The following is a 22078-nucleotide window of genomic DNA, read 5'->3' as shown; positions in this document are numbered from 1 at the left end:
AGCAACCTAAACTATTTGGTGAAATTTTGAAGCAGAAAATTGGAGAATTATTTGACATTAGCATGCTACGATGGCCTTTTGACGAACAACCAAACAATATTTTTGCCACGATCTGGTTGCCGACCAACGGGTGGCGCTGTCAGCCCCCCCTACACCTGCACAGGTGTTGGTCGTTCAGTGGCAGTTAAAAGGACTCCCGGCACGACCATTCCGTGTCGGGTTATTGTATAAGTTTGCTTCACTGTGTCAGGTTTTGTTTCATCTTGGCAGATTTCTACTCATTGTTTTCTTTGATACTTTGTACTTTTCTGTTCGGATGACTTTGACGTTTTACATTTTTTTTCCTGCTGACTTTATTTGAATACAATTTGTCAAATACAACCTGCTGCTCCCTCCTACCTGCTTATTTGGGATCCACAACCATCACCACCTCGCAAACCGTGACAATTTTAAGGCGACCGACAGATAAGTGTGACAAAACTAACACAGATACAAAAATGACGTTATTTGCTGACCTCTGCAGGGGCGCTGCCGGGTCTGAGGGCGGGTGCGGCGCCTCTCAAATTGATGACGTGAACTTCCTGGGGGAGGCCGCTGGTGCCTCGACTGGCGCAGCCTGATAGGGCTGTGAAGCTCTTGCTCATGGCTTGAACGGGGTGGCTCATGCCCACTGGCAGCAACTCACACGGGCTGCGAAACGGCCCTGCCACGGTAAGGAAAAAAAAATATACGTTTACAGCGGGATGGATGCGAGGAAAAAAAAGTAAATAAGGCACTCATATTTTCTACTTCAAACAATATAACTTCACCCAGTGTGACGGCTATTTAAAGGACAACCGACGTCTCCGGACAAGTTGTGTCCATAATTTGTAAAATGGCTTCAAACGACTTCTACTGAGCGTATTTTAATGAGATTCCACCGCATATAGTTATATTTTACGTTTTAAGACTCGTGCTGAATATTCCGGAAGTCTTGTTTTTGAGTTGGTGACTCGTAACTAGCTAGCTGGCTAGTTAGACAGCTAAATATTGACATCAAATATTGCTCTCATGGGCCCAATTGATCACTAATCAGAATCATATCAATCCTGAAAAAGGGGTTGAGGGGTTGTGGACCCCCCCCCCCCCAAAAAAAAAAAAAAAAAATTAGGTAAGGGGGGAGGAGCAAGGTATATTTTACAAATTGTATTCAATAAAATCAGCCGGAACAAAATCTCAAACGAAAATAAAATAAAGTCATCTAAAATAAAAAAGGTCCAAAGTAGTAAACTAAACCACGAGTAAAACATGACTAAATGAAACAAACCTGACAGGGTGAAACAAACAATGATGCCGATATTGAATGGTCGTGCCGGGCCGTCCTTTGAACTGCCATTGATTAAAACGTGACATGGTTGTTACGCGCCTTGTATGCCGTACACATCTAAAAATGTGCAAAAATCAGACAGAATACGGCACAATACGGCCGGTTGACAGATATGATACTAGCAAAACAAACCCCCCCAAAAAAACTTGCAACGTGAAAATGATTCCTCCATCTGCACTCCTCCAAGACGCCCACTGAGGCCCCTCCTCGCCTTACCAAAAACACGCCGTGGTTGCAACATTTGGAAATGATTTGGAGGCTCCGTTTCAATGTTCAACTTATCCAGAGTGAGCTTCAGTGTCCTCACTGTATTCTTTTATTTATTTTTTATTTTTTTGAACCGTTCCTCATCCTCCTCGGTTTTGTTTTGTCTTTCCGTGCCATCCATTATGATGTCAAATCAGTCAAAAAGTCTCCATCTTGAAGGCCTAGAGATGACTTCAATGCCCGGTCGAGTATATTTGTGTCAAAGTCAAGGCAATGCTAATTGAGCAGCTAATGCTAATTGAGCATATTCCATGGTTTCTTTTATTTTTTTACATTAGGAAAGCACTGAATCGTGTTCAAATATGAATAAAAGCAGTTGAAATGAGATTAAAGCCTCTTATTTTTAAAAATTCAGGTTGATATATGGCAAACACGTTGCGGACAGGTAGCTAGAGACCAGTGTCTGAAACTCATGACAAAAAGTTAGCGAACACCAGGGCAGAAAACTCTGAAAAGTTGCCTGCCCGCCCGCCGATAAAGTTGTCTTTCATCAAAACAGCAGAGGAGTAGCATAGCCATAATAGCATCGTGGGAGGTTTAGAATGGTCGCACATTCGTCGTGCAAGCTTGTTTTTCGGGTGTACTGATATTTATCTGACTATCTATTAGCTAGCTCGCTTTCTATCTATTTGAGTTACTTCTGGGTTGAGTGGCCGCTGGCGCATGTGGCTACCCCGCAAAAACCTGTGACTGTAAAGTGGCCTTGAGAGTTTTGAAAGGCGCTGAGGACATTTTTTACATCTTGAATGACACTTTTGGTCTAACAGTACAAGGACCATAGCATGAAGTGCGCTAGTAGAACAACTCCAGAGTACGTCTGTGTAAGCTCTCAGTCGTACAGGAGTGGTCCATCGATGAAAAGGTTTCTTCAGCCGTCATCTGTACTTCTTCGAAAAACTCCAGAGTCCGAGTAAAAGTCTCACCCGCAAAATTTTTCTACGACTTTTGTCCTCCGAGTCCATGGACCAAGCTGAATAGTTTTAAAGCCGTGTTAATAGTAAGCATCTTTTTGCTATCTATTAGCTATCTGGCTGGCTAGCTAGCTAGCTATCTAGCTGCCTATCTCTTAGCTATCTATTGGCTATTTCTTAGCTAGCTAGCTTTCTATCTATTTGAGTTACTTCCGGGTTGAGCGAACGCTGGCGCATATGGCTGCCGCTGCTCACCCGCAGAATAAAAATATCCTGTGACTGTAAAGTGTCCTTGAGAGTTTAGAAAGGTGCTTATAAATGAAATGTATTATTATTATCTGACTATCTGTCAGAAAATAAGAAGAAAGTGACTCCCGCTACTTCCGACAGGGTTGCGCCCGGCCAAGATTTGGAAACAGGAAGTGATGTCAGCCGCTGTGTGCCAGTTTGGAACGAGTCAGATATTCCCACAAAGCCATTTCCCAAGTTAAACAAACAAACACACACACACACGTGCACGCACGCAAGCGCTAAAATCCCCACTCCCACTCTTGCACGCAGAAACTTGCCTTGAACTCGGTGCCCTGATTGTGTTGCGTGAAGTGTAGCGTAGCGCTTGAATATTGACTTTGTAGGAATGGCTACATTGTATTAACATAGCGAAAGCGTGGCATGGCAACCCTGTCACAATACAAGAGCAGTAGGGTTAGCAAAGTAGCACAAACAGTTGGTACAATCTACAGTTAACATCCGATTTACAACCGAGTTCTGTTCCAACCAAACGGACGTAAGTCGAAATGGTTGTAAGTTGAAATCCATTCAAAATGTTGAATAGAGACACGGAGGCTAAATGACACGCACACTCCCCCCCTCTGGTGGCATCACACGGTCGATTGCTGTGCGAGCGTGTGACATGCTGGCTGGCTGGCCAAAATTGTCATATGGTGGCAGGCGTCGAATTACAATTTTAAAAAATAGGGTCTGGAGGTCATGGTTGTAAGTACGGGTGGTCGGAAGTCGAGCTGGTCGGAAGTCGAGCTGGTCGGAAGTAGCATAGTACTACTAGCATTGGAGTACTCTTGGTATACCAAAGCAATAAAACCAGTGTATTATAATAATCCTAACAAACGTCATTTATAAGCGCCTTTCAAAACTCTCAAGGTCACTTTACAGTCACAGGATAAGTTTTTCTGTGGGTGAGCAGTGGCAGCCACACGCGCCAGCGTTCACTCAACCCGGAAGTAACTCAAATAGATAGAAAGCTAGCTAGCTAATAGAGAGCTAATAGCAGCTCGCTAGATAGCTAATAGATAGCTAGATAGATAGCCAGCCAGCTATACAGCTAGTAGATAGCTATTAGATAGACATTAGATAGCTATTAGATAGCTATCCAAATAGCTAGCTAGAGAGCTAATAGATAACTAGCTAGATAGCTAGCCAGATAGCCAGCAAGCTAGACAGCTAATAGATAGCTTGAAAAATAACAAATAGATAGCAAATACATAGCTTGGTAGCTAGCGAGATAGGTGAGATTGGAATTTACAAGCAAAAATATATATTTTAAATTCCATCATTCCTTTTCGTATCCGTCTTACATACTTTCACTTTATTAATATCAGAAGGAGTATAACTATATGGCTTATTTTTTTTTTTACTCAATGAAAACAACGTTCAAAGGACAACCGACACTTGATCGCAAAATTAGAAGGAAAACACATAAATAACGCCATGGTAAATCGTTGTGTGTTGCACCAAGACTACTATTTGATACTAGTTGACACAAATTCCCAGCAGACAAATCAGCGCATTTCCAACGGAGCTTGGGTGCCATCTTGTGCATTTTCTGGGACGCTACATTGCTGTCATTGACGGCTCGAATTGATATGGGAGGACTTCTTGAATCGATTGCAAACATTTATGCTTTCCTCTTCAGAACTATTTGAATCATATTCATATACTGGATGAGTGACAAGAAAGCATCTTCTTCAAATCTGAAGCCATTGTTTTGATTCTCGAGCAAGGCAAGACGTCTTGGCGTGATGTCACGAACAAGGGGGCGGGACCTTCTAAAACTCGCCATTTCCGGGGTCATTTTGAAGTAGTTTTGGGGCACTTGAAGTCATTTTTATTGGTGTTTTGCATTTCACTAAAATATCCTGCGTGTTTTGGCTATTTTAGATGCTATAAAACGTTTTTCTGATGTCAGTTAGGAAACAAAAAAAAAAAAATGGTGTCGGTTGTCCTTTAAGTCTCCTACTAGTGGACGTTAAGGCCCAAAAGCGCAATTCCAACGGGCAAATCCTTAATAATGCCACTTTGATTACATTGAAAATGCGTTTTTATTTGCTAACTTCAATAGATCTCCTCCCTCGCCTTCCCTCAGGATTAAACTGATCCTTTAGCCTCTTTTTTTTGCACCGGGGGGCACCGTTCCCACGCAAAAATGAAGCATCTACCAACTTTCTTGCCACAGGGAGGTTATTTTAATAAAATCTGTATTTTTAACTCCCTTTTTTCCCCTTAACCAGCACACAATTGGCAGGAAACCTCGCTAGCCCCCCGGTCCCCCCAAGGTGCTACTCCAGGAAGCTAGCAAAAGCTCTTTATGGAGGAGGTTCGTGTCACCTAGAAGATTTATCTGCCGTAAAACAAAACTGCAGACACGACAAACGGAAGCCAGGACGGGATGAAGTTAGTCATGCGGGAGGGCACTCACTCCTGAGCGAACCCGGAACCTCTACGCTGGCGTGTGTGGCTGCCGCTGCTCACCCACAGAAAAACTTATCCTGTGACTGTGAAGTGACCTTGAGAGATTTGAAATGCGCTTATAAATGAAATGTCTTATTCTTCTTATTATTATTATCATCAGTGTCTGAAACTCATGACAAAAAGTTAGTGGACACCAGGGCAGACAACTCTGAAAAGTTGCCTGCCCGGCCATAAAGTTGCCCGCCCCATTTTTCACAACTTGAAACACAATAAGACGCGTTTGTCGTCATGGTACACAATGCAATGTTTGCGTTGCGTTGTCTGCTAAAAGCCATGTGAACTCCTTTTTTTAAAGCACCTTTCAAAACTATCAAGTACACTTTACAGTCACGGTAATAGTCCGAAGCCCAAAGCAGGCGGACTATTACCGTGACTGTAAAAGTGTACTTGAAAGTTTTGAAAGGTGCTTAGAAAGAGGAGTCCACGTGGCTTGCAGCCGTTTGCTTGTAGCTTTTGCTTTCTTGAATAAAACAAACGTTTGATTTGAAAAAAGTTGTCGGCCACCCGGGCCTAGACGTTTTGAAAGTTGGACGTAAAAGTTGCACACCACGGGCCTCCGGGCAGACGTGATTTCAAACACTGTTATTATGAATGAGATCTTGTCCTTTTTCCCAATGTATCACGAGCCACTTTGCACAAGAGAAATAAACGCAATGACGAGAAACAATCGGCCAATGAGTCGAAAGTGTTATGTGACACAAGGCAGCATGGTGGGGGCAAGTTTCCTGCCAAGATAAAGGCCCGGCATGACCGTGGTTATGTAAACAGCTCAAGCGGTGCACCAAGCGATGCTTCAACATCTGCTGGAAGAATCCCCACCGCCACCGCCGCCGTCGTCCGTTTGAGTGCGTTGACCCATCCCACATCCCCCCACACCCCTCCGACTCCTCCTCCCGCCTACGCCGCAACTCTCCGGTTACAGCGCTTGCGCAATCCGAAGCCCCGCGGCGGTCCTGAGCCTCGACAACCAATGGCGGTTTTGGCAAAGAGAGCGAGGAAAGAAAATAAAAAAATATCAGAAAAAAAGAAAAGAGAAGTAGCACACGTTCACCATGTGGACCATAAGTCGCTGCAATCAGAAACAAGGCCAAGGCTCAACTTGGATTTTGTTTGTCGGTAAAAGCCATACAGATGCGGCACATTCCCATGTCTTCTGAATTCTTAAAGGACAACCACGCAGGCTGATATTTTTAGTCAAATGCAAAACACCAATAAAAATGACTTCAAGTGTCCCAAAACTACTTCAAAATGACCTCAGAAAGTTTCAGTTTCAGAAGGTCCCGCCCCCTTGTTCATGATGTCACACCGGGACGTCTTCCCTTGCTCCAGAATCAAAACAATGGCTTCAGATTCGGAGAAGATGCTTTCTTGTTACTCATCCAGTTATGAATATGATTCATATAGTTCTGAAGAGGAAAGCATAAATGTTTGCAATCGATTAAAGAAGTCCTTCCGTCTCATTTTGAGGCGTCTGGACTCCGATGTCGCGCCCAGAAAATGCACAAGTTGTTCAAACATAGTTCAAGGGCAGAGTGCGGACTGCAAGGATAAAATCCCCATCAATCAGGCTCCAAAAGTAACCCGCAAAAGCCATCTGTAAACTTGATGCAAAAAGCTATCAACCCAGCTAAACAGAACACAATTGATGAGGAAAAAGGTAAAATTGTCGCAGAGAAAGCACCTACAAGGAACGTAGCCCCTCATCAAGTGTTTAATTCAGATGAAACCGGCCACTCCATTCCATCAAGCCATCAACGACCATCACAAAGGTCAATAAAACGACTTTATTATACAGTACAGTTTATTTATTTAATTATAATACCATAGCACATTTATTATACATAAAATAAGGTCTATTTTGTGTAGTTTTAACACTTAGAAAGTAGAAAATTATGTTTTATGAGGACCTTGGAACGGATTATTCTCATTTTAATGGTTTCCTATGTGAAATTAATTTTTGGGATACACACTTTTTGCCTTACACACTCCGTCTGGGAGTTTTTAAGCCACGGTATCACTGCATTTGGTTCTTTTATCATTTGAAGTGCCTCAAAAGCAAAAATAGTGACTGTTCGGTACTCCTACTCTACGGAACACAATGCTAAAAACGGCTAACAGTAAATGAGTTAGTAAGATGAGATGCACGCGGCAAGCATGGACGTGTCTGACTGCCTGACTGACTGTATTGTGGACTCATTTCAAGACTCGCTGGCTGATTTCTTGCTGCTGTCTTTATTTCCGTCATATAAGCTAGCGAATCTGCGTCACAAATCAAGAGACGTGGCCACTATGCTTTTCCCGTCGCACATCAACAGAACGGCTGCTATCTTGTTCCCGGTTGTCACCCTCGTATCTCGCTGGCTTTCCTCTTTAAGAACTTGCTTACGCAAATGCATGGACTTCCAGTGACTTACACCCCCCGCCCTCCCTCACTCTCACTCTCGCTCGATCGCTCCGCCTGTGGTTCCAGTAAGCGGGCCGTACATATAAGTGAAGTCAGAGTCGCTAATGGAAGACAGCTGTTGGCGATTGTGAGCTTTCCATTGTGTTTCTCAACATCGCAAAGAATAAAACTTAAAAAAAAAAATGCTATAAAGGGGGACCTTGTATTTAATTTGAAAACTTTTTTACGATACATCTGAAATGCCAACTTGAATTTTCTGCTCCTCAGAAAAAAGTAGCCCACACAAATTCCATTTTTGTTGGTTTATTGTAATACAGGTAACATCCGACTTATGTGTTACGTGTTTATTATGTTTGTGAAGTCATTATAAGTGCCTTTCACGCTGGGTGCGAGAGGACAGTCATTTAATCTGTGCTGTATTAGCATGCATATTAGCATATTTGACAATAAAGCTGACTTTGAGTTCCATTCCGACCAAACGGTCGTAAGTCAAAATGGTCGTAAGTTGAAATCCATTCAAAATTTTGAATACAGACAGAGGATAAATGATTCGCAAATTCTCCCCACTCTGGTGCCATCGCACAGTCGATTGCTGTGCGAGAGTGAGATGCTGGCTGGCTGGCCAAAATTGTCATACGCGTTGCCGGCCTGCTAGCGCGTTGCGGTGCCAGGCGTAGGATTATTTTTTTAAAAATAGGGTCTGGAGGTTAGTCGTAAGTATGGGTGGTTGTAAGTCGAGCTGGTCGTAAGTCGGATGTTAGCTGTATTCATAAAATAATTATATTTAAACAATTGGGAAAATAAAACACTGCTCAAGAACAACCTTATAATGTTATCTGTTGAAAACATAAGCTAATACTATCTGTGAGGTCTCACACCCGTTACTCATCTCGCTAAACTAACTAAGCTAACTGGCTGCGACAGAGCATTTGAAAAGATGCAGTTGTCCATTTCTATTCTGGTTATCAGTGAGCTTAGCTAGCTAAGCTTTTAGCTAAACTAAAAAAGACATTTATATAAGACAATTTTGGCCAGCCAGCCAGCATCTCACTCCCGCACAGCAATCGACCGTGTGATGGCACCAGAGAGGTGGGACGTTTGCGTGTCATTTAGTCTCTGAGTCTTTATTCAACGTTTTGAATGAATTTCAACTTACGACCATTTTGACTTACGATCGATTGGTCGGAACGGAACTCAAAATCAGCTTTATTGTCAAATATGCTAATATGCATGACATACAGCACAGATGAAATTACTGTTCTTTTGGACTTACGATCATTTCGACTTACGACCACTTAGTCGGAACGGAATATAAACGGATATATATATATATATATTTGTTTTTAATCTGTATTTTTTGGGGGGGTTGTTAAATGTTTGGTCTGTCCCTTTTAAATAAAGCTTTTTTTTAAATGCTTGTAATAGAAAGAAAGAGCGCTAACAGTATGTAGCATAGATGGCTCTATTGCATACCTACCAACTACTCCGGTTTTGCCGTAACGAGTCCGATTTTAATGATCCCATTCCGGGTTACGATTTATGAATGAAATACAGTAAAGTCTCGTTATATCGATATTGGATATATCGATAGTCCCGGTTATATCGATACTATTTCTATGCACGCACGGAGAAAATTACATGCAAACAGGGTCGGATATATCGATATTTTTTCGGACTCCCTTGAATATCGATATTTATAATAAAAAAAGTCAAGAATCATCAAAATAGTAAATGTAGATATTTTTTTCACAAGTATATCTTTGACATTGATCAACATTTGTCTGGTGTTTTTTTAGCCTCATTTCAAGTAGCTTTAATGTTAATTGTTTTTGGGCTTCTGACCCCCTGAACCCGTGGACCGACCGGGGCTGTGCGGCTATGACTAGGCTTTCCTGGTTTTAAAAGTTAGCAGGTATGCTATTGTTGACTTGTTGCTGCTATCTTGGATTTTTGGTGAATAAATCTGTCATTTAACCAGTGTCTGAAACTCATGACAAAAAGTTAGCGGACACCAGGGCAGACAACTCTGAAAAGTTGCCTGCCCCGGGCCTCCGGGCAGACGTTATTTCAAACAGTGAATTTAACGTTTTCAGAGTTCTACCCCCCCCCCCCCCCCCAACCCTCATATAAGTGAGCGCTTTGTCGTTTCACGTGCTCGTATTGTCACGTGATGATGATATCATTCAAAACTGAACTCGTTAAAAAAAAAAAAAAAAAAAAGACCACAAGGCACTTTTCTTGTTGTTTTATTTGGAGATAAAATCGCAAAGAGGATTTTTTTTTCTTTCTTCTACTTGGAGCCAAGAATTGTTACTCAGAAATGACACACTGCCAAGTGCTGGCTGGCTTTTCTGAAGGTCAGATCCGAGTTGGAAAGTTTGCTTTCTCTTGCTAAAATGATTACAAAAGTACTTTTCATGAGCGCAGAATGCCTTGGTGGATTCCTTCCAATCGTTTTGTGTTCATTTCTATTTCGGTGAATTCCAGCTGGATTCGTATATACAGTATCTGTACATATTTATGTACAAATATGTTGAACAAAGTCATGACATGAAAACACAGGCGACCGCCATTTTCTTTTTTGGGGAAGGTCGATTATTTCAAGTTGTCGTTCTTACTTTTGTTGTGCAAGATGGAGCTTATTAAAAATGGCTACAGAAGGCGTGATCAACTCATTTTAGTTCAGTGAATGTTAAAATGCCTCAATTGGAAATCCAACCCGCTACCCAAGTCATGGCGCAGAAGTATATTTGTCACCGTATCGTTTGACACGTACCTCGGTTTACGAACCCCTTGGCTAACGAACGTTTCGGTTTACGAATGTTAAATTTATGAAAATTTTACCTTGGCATACAAACTGCTTTTCGGGATACACACATGAGTGATGTGTCCTTCGCGAACGAGCCCTTTCTTCAAACAACAAAATGGCAGCCGACTGTTTTTGTCCTCTATTCCCCGCCCCCAGTCTTCGGTCAAAGTCACGTGATTGGTCAAGAACGCAGCAGTGAGTGGAGGTGGTTTAAACATTAAAGAGACAGGCAGACGACAGTGAGAGAGTTTCAACTTTGATAGTTCAAAGGCAGAGTGTAGACTGCAAGGTTAAAATATCCCATCAATCAGGCTCCACAAGCAACCCGCACAAGCCATCTGTACACTTGATGCAAAAAAACTAGCAACCCAGCCATAAAGAACACAATTGATGAGGAACTAGATAAAATTATCTCAGAGAAAGCACCTAGAAGGGATCATCCCTCATGATGGTGAAAGAAGAAGGCTACGTTCCTCATCAAGCGTTTCATGCTGATGAAACCGACCACTCCATTCCATCAAGCCATCAACGACCATCACAAAGGTAAATAAAGCTACTTTATTATACAGTACAGTTTATTTCTTTAATTATAATACCATAGCACATATATTATACATAAAATAAGATATATTTTATGTCTTAGAAAATAAGAAGGTAGAAAATTATGTTGTATGGGGACCAGGGAACGGATTATTCTCATTTTCATGGTTTCCTATGGGAAATTAATTTTTGGGATCCACACTTTTCGCCTTACACACTCTGGGAACCAATTAAGTTTGTAAGCCAAGGTATCGCTGTCCCTCGTTTTCTCTACTTTTGGGTCCGAAACAGTGAAAGCATTGCATACTTAGCCGCTAATAACAGAACAGAATAAGCTAGCTACAAAATTGTTATCCGTTACAAAGAAGACGCTCAGCCACATTCCGATACAAATCCGAGCTAAGTCGCTGCAGCTTGGATATCTGGCAACCCTTCCCGCGACAACTTCATTTTCCCGTGAAGCTCAAAGTCTGGCCAAGAGTTTCACAATATATCTATCGGCAGAAAGCGCGTGGCGTGGCGGAGAGGTGCTTCGCAAAGAGAGTTATGGGATGGGATGATTGCTTTACCTCTGAGCGAAAAGGCTAACGGTACGTGAGGCGGGTAACGGGCAGATGGGGAAATGCTTGCGCAGATGTGGCGCATACGCTCCAAATGGGTTCCAAGTTGCCACGTTGAAAGCAGATTGCTATTTGTCAAAACACTCCAAAATTCTCAGTGTCTGACCAAAATGTTATTTTGGGCGCCATTTACGCACAAGTGTAGGCCAATTCTGGTCCTAACAAACTTTGACATCTGTACAAACATAATCTAGTCATTAGTAGTTCAAGAAAATCAGCCAAAAATAGCCAAAAAATTGCTAATCAGCAATTTCAAAGAAGTCATCAGATTAGCTTTAGGGAGTAGTCCACTGCACCCCTAAACCTTAGAGCAGGGACCTATCAGAGCAGAGGTCTGACAGCGCCACCTCTGTCCATTAGGGATATATATATATAAGGCTAAATGAATTAGCTTCGGATTAGCGTCTTTTGTTCTAACAAACGAAGTAACCAGATTAGCTTCTTTCGTTCTGATGACTTCTTTTGTTCTGACAAAATAAGTAACCAGATTAGCTTCTTCTGCAGAACAAAAGAAGGTAATCAGAGCTACCACCTGTGTCCATTCTGGATGAATATAGGGCCAGAGTAACCAGCACAACTTTAGTTCGCTTACGAGGCTCTTTAGATGAGGAACGAAATGTCCGACACCTTCAAATAAGTCAAAATGAACGCTGAAGAAAGCTTCTCATCCACAGCAACTTAAATGTTTTTGTTAGAGCTACCAGCACAACTTTAGTTCACTGACGAGGCTCTTTAGATGAGGAACAAAATGTCCGACACCTTCAAATAAGTACAGACGACGGATAAAGAAACATTTTCATTGACAGCAACTTAAATATGTTTTTGTTCTGTGACACTTCTAACATGTGGCACTATGATGAGCCGAACGACTTTGCAGTACATCGGCTGTGTGGGTTTTCTCCGGGTACTCCGGTTTCCTTCCACATTCCAAAAACATGCATGGCAGGCTGATAGAATACCCAAAATTTATCGCGAGGTTTGATTGTGCATCCATCTTGTGCATTTTCTGGGACGCTACATTGGAGTCCAGACGGCTCGAATTGAGACGGAAGGACTTCTTTCATCGATTGCAAACATTTATGCTTTCCTTTTCAGAACTAAATGAATCATATTCATAACTGGATGAGTAACAAGAAAGCATCTTCTCTGAATCTGAAGCCATTGTTTTGATTCTGGAGCAAGGCAGTTTGTGAAGGAGTGTCTTGCCGTGACGTCACGAACAAGGGGGCGGGACTTCCTGAATCTGCCCAGTTTCAAGCTCATTTTGTGGCAGTTTTGGGACACTTTCTCATTTTTTTTTGTGTTTTGCATTTGACTAAAAATATCAGCCTGCGGGTTTTGGGTATTTTAGATGCTATAAAACGTTTTTCTGATGCCAGTTCGGAAAAAAAAATGGTGTCGGTTGTCATTTAAAGGGCCAGCGCATCATTCATTCCTGAGTTATCCCTATTGCAAAAAAAAAAAAATAAAAATGGTGCAAAAGCAGATTGGTCGGAATTCAACTGGCTTCATTCCGACTTCCCAGCTTTCGTCTTCAGAAACAAAAGTGATGTTGTGAGGTCCGAGGAGTAATCGGGTCGACGTGACGCCAGATGGACAGCGCGCAGCAACAAGTCTTCTCATTCAAGCAGGGAATAAGAAAAGCTCCTCTTTGTCCCGACAAGGTCACAATGCGTGTATTTCAAAAAGCCACTGGCTGACTTCATCATTCCGGCCTTATAATATATATATATATATATATATATATATATATATATATATATATATATATATATATATATATATATATATATATATATATATATATATATATATATATACACATACACATACACACACACACACATATGTACATGTTTCATATTTTATTTATTATTTATTTATTTGTCCAATTATTTGATTATCTATGTATTAATTCTTTTATTTATGTATCTGTTTATGTATTTATTTATTTGATTATTTATTTACTCACTTATTTATAAACGTTTTATTTATTCATTACTTTATTGATTCTCTTATTTACTTGTACATGTATTTATTTCTGTTTATTTATTTATTTGTTTATTTATTTATTTGCTTTATGCTTATTGCTTATTTTTTTAATTCATTTTTATTCATTTATTCACCTATTCACTTATTTATATATTTATTTATGTTTTTTTGTTTTTTGTTATTTGGTTCCGGGTTGAGTGAACGCTGGCGCGTGTGGCTGCCGCCGCTCACCCGCAGAGAAAAATGATCCTGTGACTGTAAAATGTCCTTGAGAGTTTTGAAAGGCGCTTATAAATCAAATGTATAACTATTATTACTATTATTATTATTAGATTTGCCATTCATTTTTGTCCAGCAGTTGACCATCTCTTGTCTTCCCGGCAGGTTGGAAGTGACGAGGGTTGACGTCGCTGCTCAACACCCGCCAGATCAGCACTTTCTTCCACGTAAATCCCCTTTTACTCCTCTCACACATACGCTATCTACAAAGGGCGTGGCGAGGGGGGGGGGGGGGGGGGGGGGGGCTGTGGGAAATCCCGGAGATTGATGTCATCATTCCAGGGGGCAAACAACAGCCTAATAGTTGTTTTTTTTCTTCTTTTCACTTTCTCACACATCCAAACATTTGAAATTTACGATATTACTACTTTCTTGTCAGAGTTTTGTACAGCCCCTCCCCCCCCCAAAAAAAAAAAACAACATTCCTATCTCTACTGGTACGTCACTTAATTTGATGGACATCTCGCACGGAGGAAGCTCATTGGCTCGCAGTCTTTGTTGGTAGTGGATGTTCTGAACTATTTGGACGAGCTTAAAAATACAGTTTGCTACAACCCACATCAAATAAGACCTCAGATGACTTTGCAGATTTGTCACTGTGCAGTCAATATCCGTTTGTATGACATTATTTGACCAAAAAAAAAAATATATATACATATATATAGCGATACCTCAGCTTACGAACCAGAAAATGTGTGTAAGGCGAAAAGTTAGTCTGCCAAATATTTCTTTCCCATAAGAAAGCATTAAAAATGAGAATAATCCGTTCCCAGGTCCCCATAAAACATAATTTTCTACTAAATAATCCTTAAAACTACACAACATATAGCTTATTTTATGTGTAATAAATGTGCTATTGTATTATGATTAATGAAATAAACGGTACAGTATAATAAAGTTGTTTTATTGACCTTTATGATGGTCGTTGATGAAGTTGCCTCTTGATGATATCCGAGTGAAGTTGCTGTGCTTTCTCGTCGATAATACCCTCACTCACACTGTCCCCAGCTAGCTGCTTTTCATGAATTCAAATCAACAGACGTTTTTCAACACCTCTTCTATAGCTGGAGACCATTGCTTAGACAACACAGAAACACCATTAGCCGCACGTAGCAAAGGTCGACTTAGCGGACTGGTACTGGGACGCTAAGTCACACAAACGCACACATCGTTTGTGTTTTTCGATGCTCTTCTCCTTCTTCTTCTCAACCGTAATTTTTTGTCTTCTTTGGATTAACACGAGCCTGTGGTGGGGTCTTTTTCGGTCCCATAATAACAAAAGTATTCCACTCGATAACAAACCACATATGCACTCAAAGAAAGGGGGTGATGAAAACTAGTCCGCCAGCCACCGTGGTTCGTCCACCGAAAACTACAAGTTAGTCAGCCAAGACGATACACTCGCAAATTTAATGTTCATAAGGCGAAAAGTTTGTGAGCTAAAGCGTTCGTAAACTGAGGTACTATCACTGTATATTCATATTTTTTATTATTATTACTTTTTTCCCCCGACCAAACCATGAACAGTTTCCATGACACCAAACCCACACAGAGTCATAAATAAACAGCCCTAATGAGATCTTTCCTTCATGGATAATTACTCTTCTTTTTCAGACATCATAATTTGATGACCGAGAAATTAAAATCACTCATAAATGCCACTAATGTCCATTCATTTATCAACTCGCCAATTTGAAGCAATTGATGACGAATAAAAGAGCGCTCTTGAGTGAACGCTGGCGCGTGTGGCTGCCGCTGCTCACCCGCAGAAGAAATATCCTGTGACTGCGTCAAGTGTCCTTGAGAGTTTTGAAAGGCACTTATAAATGTTATGTATTATTATTATTATTATTTCCAAGTCAGGAACTAAAATATGTCACACATATGAAACAGCTCATTAGATAAAACAATATATTTAAAAAAAAATGCAAAAAAAGTAAATGCAAAAAATAAAGACATTATAAATATATACATAAATGAATAAATTAAAAAGTTGATAAATAAATGGATACATAAAAAACATTCTTAATTGGATTTAGAAATGGACGAATAAATATACAAATAAATAAATACATGTATAAATAAAAAATAATGCAATAAATAAATAAATGAACACATAAATATATAAAAAAATCCATAATAAATAAATAAATGTACACATAAATAAATAAATAAATGTACACATAAATAAATAAATAAATAAATAAATAAATAAATAAATGTACACATGAATAAATGTACACATACATAAATAAATAAATAAATGTACAAATAATAAATGCATAAATAAATGAACACAAATAAATAAACAAATAAATAAATACACAAATAAATGAACACATAAATAAATAGATAAAATAATAAATGTACCAAAAATTAATATGTAACTCAATACATAAATAAATAAATGTACACATAAATAAACAAATAAATAAATGTACAAATAATAAATACATACATAAATGAACACATAAATAAATAAATAAATAAATAAATGTACAAATAATAAATACATAAATAAATGAACATATAAATAAATAAATAAATAAATAAATAAATACCAATGGTGAAAATTAACACAATCACGATTGTAAAAAAAAAGAAGTATTGAATGCATGCTTATCACGTTTGTTATTGCGGCGTCAACGTGCTCTCATAAGCCCCGCCCACTCCTCAAAACACACACAATTGTAATGACTCCAAAACATTTTTAAAAAAAATCACATACCTGCAGATGCCAAGCGGCACGCCGTAAGAAGCAATAAGGCAAAAACGCATCTTCTGGCCATTGTTCCAAGATGGCAGCCTCCGATATCGGGGACAATATTTGGAAGTGGACGGAAAAGCCTCTTTTTCCGTCTTTCCCCCTCGCCCAAGAGGCCTGCTTACAGGAAGTCAACGCTGCAAACAAAAGAAGAGAAAGTCAAGCGGAGCTCAAGTGGAAGCAAGGAGGGACGAGGGGAGCGGGGTGGCGGGGGGTCTTGGATTTAACACGGCCCCCCCCCTGCAGGAGACGAGGGAAGCGCTAGATTGGTGAGCCGGGGATTAATCCAGTAGGGGGGTGGGGGGGTTAATTGGGGGCAGCAGTGGGGGGGGGGGGGGGTTACATACAGAGACAGAGAGTGAAGCCGTTCTCCAAGAAGAAAATGGCAGCCGACTGTTTTTGTCCTCTATTCCCCCGCCCCCAGTCACGTGATTGGTCAAGAATGCAGCCGACGACAATGAGATTTCAACTATAATAGTTCAAAGGCAGAGTGTAGACTGCAAGGTTAAAATATCCCATCAATCAGGCCCCACAAACAACCCGAACGAGTCATCTGTACACCTGATGCAAAAAGCTATCAAGCCAGCTAAACAGATCACAATTGATGAGGAACTAGATAAAATGATCGCAGAGAAAGCACCTACAAGGGATCATTCCTCAAGATGGTGAAAGAAGAAGGTTTCGTTCCTCATCAAGTGTTTAATGCTGATGAAAGCGGCCACTCCATTCCATCAAGCCATCAACGAACATCACAAAGGTCAATAAAACTACTTTATTATACAGTGCAGTTTCTTTCTTTAATTATAATACCATAGCACATTTATTATACATAAAATAAAGTATATTTTGTGTAGTTTTAAGGTTTAGACAATTAGAATATTATGCTTTATGGGGACCTGGGAACGGATTATTCTCATTTTGATGGTTTCCTATGGGAAATTAATGTTTGGGATACACACTTTTCGCCTTACACACTCTGCCTGGCAACCAATTAAGTTTGTAAGCCAAGGTATTACTGTACGTTCAATGGGATTTGTTTTGTTACCCCAATTTTTTTTTTTTTTAAACATCATTCTTAGGTCTTTTCGAACTTGCTTTACATTTCGGCGCCACATGGGCGTGCTGCAGGGGTGGGGGTGGCATGTTGGCAACTATCTCCCGGGCGCTGAAGTGCATCGAGAAGCATCCAAGTGTGGAGGTCCATCAAAGTATGGAGTCACGTCGCGGCTGGGACAAAAGAGGCTTTCAGTGCACGCCAGCTGCAAAAGCCTGGGAAGTCGTTTTCGGAGGATCATGACAAATATTACACGTTTGCAAGCCCCCCCCCCCCCTTGCTCGTAATTTACGTTCCCACTTGACCCTCGCGTCCGCTGCCGAGGTTAACCTTTGAGAGACAGAGTTCAAAGTGCCCGCATGGAGGTCAACAGTAAAGAACAGTAGCACAGGAGGATATTCATCAACAAAAATATGAGGATGGAATTATGAAATAATGCACATTTTCAATTGCAACGGGTGTTCCTAATTCAAATACAGTGATACCTTGGCTTACGAACTTGATTGGTTCCCAGACAGAGTGTGTAAGGCGAAAAGTGTGTATTCCAAACATTAATTTCCCACAGGAAACCATTAAAATGAGAATAATCCGTTCCCAGGTCCCCATAAAACATCATTTTCTACTAAATAAGCCCACTTCCCCAAAATAATGGATGCACTTTTGTCAATTTTATTTACATTTATTTTATTTATAAATGATACCTTTTATAATAATAATAATAATAATAATAATAATAATAATAATAATAATAATAATAATAATACATTTCATTTATAAGCGCCTTTCAAAACTAATGTTTTCTGTGGGTGAGCAGCGGCAGCCACACGCGCCAGCGTTCACTCAACCCGGAAGTAACTCAAAAAGATAAAAAGTGAGCTAGCTAGCTAATAGATAGCTAATAGCTAGCCAGTGAGATAGCTAGCCAGCTAGATAGCTAATAAATAGCTAGCGACATAGCCAGCCAGCCAGATAGCCAATACATAGCAAATAGATAGCAAGTAGATAGCTAGCTAGATAGCTAGCAATATTAACTCATTCACTGCCAGACGATGTGCAAAAATATGTCCACTCCAGTGCCAGGGTTTTTGTCATTTTCACTCAAATTGCAAGACCCACATAATAATTCCTAAATTATTTGGGTCTGGAGTTATATGAGCTTGAAATGAGGGTGGCTGTCCAAAATACAATGCAATACATACATATTGGTTTCTATAGCGCTGAAGCTGTAACAAAGCCCGGATATGGAAAAATGGGAACTACTGCCCCCTTGTGGAAGGGAAAAAATGCCAGAGGATATGGCCAACGCTTTATCGGCACACAAGCATGCATATTGTTTTATGATTCAACTGATTATTTTGCTGATCGCGTTCATCGTTTTTACGATCCAGGCGGCGCTATGCCAACGATTCGTTAGCCAGGCTGCCTCAACTCTTCTGCGGAATTAAACCGGTTAGCATCTTGCTGTGAAGCGGCGGGATTAGCCACTCACCCACTGCGTCATGTTGCCAAAATGTTCCTTGGAAATTAAGCCGTGTTTTGGGTTCAGGATGTGAGCAGGACTCCCCCGACAACACCATGTGCTTTTGTTGGGGCAACACTCAAATCACATCATGTGACACCCACCGCCCACCCCAACACTGACCCCAACCCTGTGAGCCACCAAACACCGCCTTCATCATTTTTTTTATCATCAACTCATTTCATAAACGGAAACGAAATTTCCAAAATAAACATAAATGGGGAAGTCCAGATTCTTGGTATCTGTATTATTTTTTTCGATCGCAAGCTTCAAGGAAGTCGGCCGATTGCCACGTTTCGGTTTGCGAACAACAGGTGGCACTGTCGGACCCCGCCTGCAGCTGCACAGGTGTTGCTTGTTTTTAATAGGTGGCACTTAAAAAGGACTCCCCGGCACGACCATTCAGTGACAGGTCATTGTTCGTTTCGCCCTGTCAGGTTTTGTTTGTTACTTTGGACCTTTTTGTCCTGATGACTTTTTTTTGACATTTTTGTCACCACATTATAAAAGTAAATTCAGAGTGTGGGAGGGAACTGAAATGATTCATCTTTATCTCCTTTTTTCTTCATATAGGGAGCGAAAATAAATAATGAGCAGCAGTTTGGAGACTTTTTTTATTTCCACTGTAAATGCATGATGTATTCTCTAATGTAATTAAATATAAAAATATAATTACTGGCCATGATGCGCATGTGATGAGCACATGATCATTTTGGGTACATGACACACACTTGATGACATATAATCCATCAAGTGACAGCCAATTAATACTAACGTTTGATCAAAACAACTATTCTCCCCATTTGGTTGTTTTGTTTTTAATTTAGTTTGTGTTTAGTAAATAATACATTTAATTTATAAGCTCCTTTCAAAACACTCAAGGACACTTTAAAGTCACGTTAGGTTATTTTCAGACAAGTATGGGTGTTTATATCCTTTATTTGATTTTTATTAATGTTATGTTGTGGCTCAATATTATTTCAAATATTATTGTTTTCATTAGTTGCCGAAAAAAATAATTTGGAGTCATCTATTAGCTAGCTAGCTAACTTGATCTATTTGAGTTATTCCCGGTTCAACGGGGTCACCGTTGCTGGCTACCTAGCTAGCTATCTATTTGCTATCTATTAGTTATCTATTAGCTAGCTAGCTAACATTCTATTTGAGTTATTCCCGGTTGAGTGAGCGCTGGCGTATGTGTCTGCCGCTGCTCACCCACAGAAAAACTGATCCTGTGACTGTAAAGTGACCTTGAGAGTTTTGAAAGGCGCTGATTAATGAAATTTATTATTATTATTATTATTATTATTATTATTATTATTATTATTATTAATGGACTAGTTCTGAATCATAATTGTTCAACCAACATGGATGCAGATGTTGGCAACACACAGATACTGCCAATTCACACACAGGGGTAAAACTAAACTCGTTTTTCGCCATTTCGTCACATTTTTTTTCCGTTCCTTCCTCATTTAATGCCAAAGTGTTCAAATGTTGGTCGAATAAACACACAAACAAGCTAGGCGGTGGACATTTTGACAGAACATCAGCGCGTGCATACCTCCAGTCAACGAAGTCCAACGTCCGGGAAAAGTGCTTCGAAGGCGGCAAACAAGGGCTACTCATTCCCCGGTCCTTCCCCGGGACACGACGGTCCTTAACTTGGGGCCGACAACGGAGCGACTTCAGCGGGTTGCGGGAGAGAGTTCCGCGAAAAAGGGGTCGCGGCTCTGGGGGTCCGTGGAAGTGGGGGACAAAATTCAAGGGTGCTCCTTCACGGCGGAGTTTTCCACACTTTTCTGCTGCCTTTCCAGCAACACGGATGGGCTTATCTGAAGGGGGCGTGGCGTGAGCAGGGGGGGGGCACTCCCCCCTTTCACCATCCTGGTGGGCGGTCGCTTGTGACGTCACATTTCAACATGATTTCGATCGTGTGGTGGACGCCACTCAATAATAATAATAATAATAATAATACATTTAATTTATAAGTGCCTTTCAAAACTCTCAAGGTCACTTTACAGTCCCAGAGTAAGTTTTTCTGTGAGTGAGCAGCGGCAGCCACACGCGCCAGCGTACACTCAACCAGTAAGTAACTCAGATAGAAAGCTAGCCAATTAGCTAATAGATAGCTAATCAATAGCTAGCCAACTAGCAAGCAAGCTAGATAGATAGATCAAGAGATAAATAATAATAATAATAATAATAATAATAATAATAATAATAAAATAATAATAATAAATTTAATTTCAAAGCGCCTTTCAAAACTCTCAAGGTCACTTTACAGTCACAGGATACATTTTTCAGTGGGTGAACAGCGGCAGCCACATGCACCAGCGTTCAACCCGGAAGTAACTCAAATAGATAGAAAGCTAGCTAGCTAGCCAACAGATAGCTAATAGCTAGCCAGCTAGATAGCTCTATAGCTAATAGCTAGCCATCTAGATAGCTCTATAGCTAATAGCTAGCCAGCTAGATAGCCGGCCAAAGAGCTAGATAGGAAATAGCTAGCTAGCGAGATAGCTAGCTAGATAAATAAATCATATAAAATAAATCAAAATGCAAATAAATCGTCGCACGTATCGGAAACGAGGCTTCTTTTTAACAGGGCAGCAAACAGACTTTATCGTTTTCGACGCCATTTGCTTGATCTTTGTGATTCAGTTAGCAAAAGACCGAGAGAAAAGAAGAAGAATCTTTGCGATGACATCACACAACAAAACGTCTGATCATCCGTCATTCTCCTTTTGGTCATTTCCATACGTACGCGTCAAGTTGTGATGT

The 22078-nt window shown here is 40.4% G+C and overlaps 1 protein-coding gene across 1 annotated transcript in view; it reads right to left on the bottom strand.

The window, feature by feature from the left end:
- The window catches only part of tgfbr3 (transforming growth factor, beta receptor III), a 52736-nt gene extending 31617 nt beyond the window's left edge, over positions 1–21119 (bottom strand). Inside the window, exons 1-3 of the mRNA XM_089000908.1 lie at positions 20859–21119; positions 16686–16858; positions 516–703 (exon numbers count right to left, since the gene is read on the bottom strand). Of these exons, the coding sequence (XP_088857034.1) occupies positions 516–703; positions 16686–16746 (249 nt within the window). The 5' untranslated portion in view covers positions 16747–16858; positions 20859–21119. The remainder of the gene's footprint in view (positions 1–515; positions 704–16685; positions 16859–20858) is intronic.
- Positions 21120–22078: the final 959 nt, after the last annotated feature.

Source organism: Hippocampus bargibanti, linkage group LG07 (assembly GCF_051943395.1).
Source record: "Hippocampus bargibanti isolate YZ-2025 linkage group LG07, ASM5194339v1, whole genome shotgun sequence".
Lineage (NCBI taxonomy): Eukaryota > Metazoa > Chordata > Actinopteri > Syngnathiformes > Syngnathidae > Hippocampus > Hippocampus bargibanti.
The sequence above is the reverse complement of the archived record's forward strand: the minus strand, read 5'-3'. Positions and strand labels throughout refer to the sequence as shown.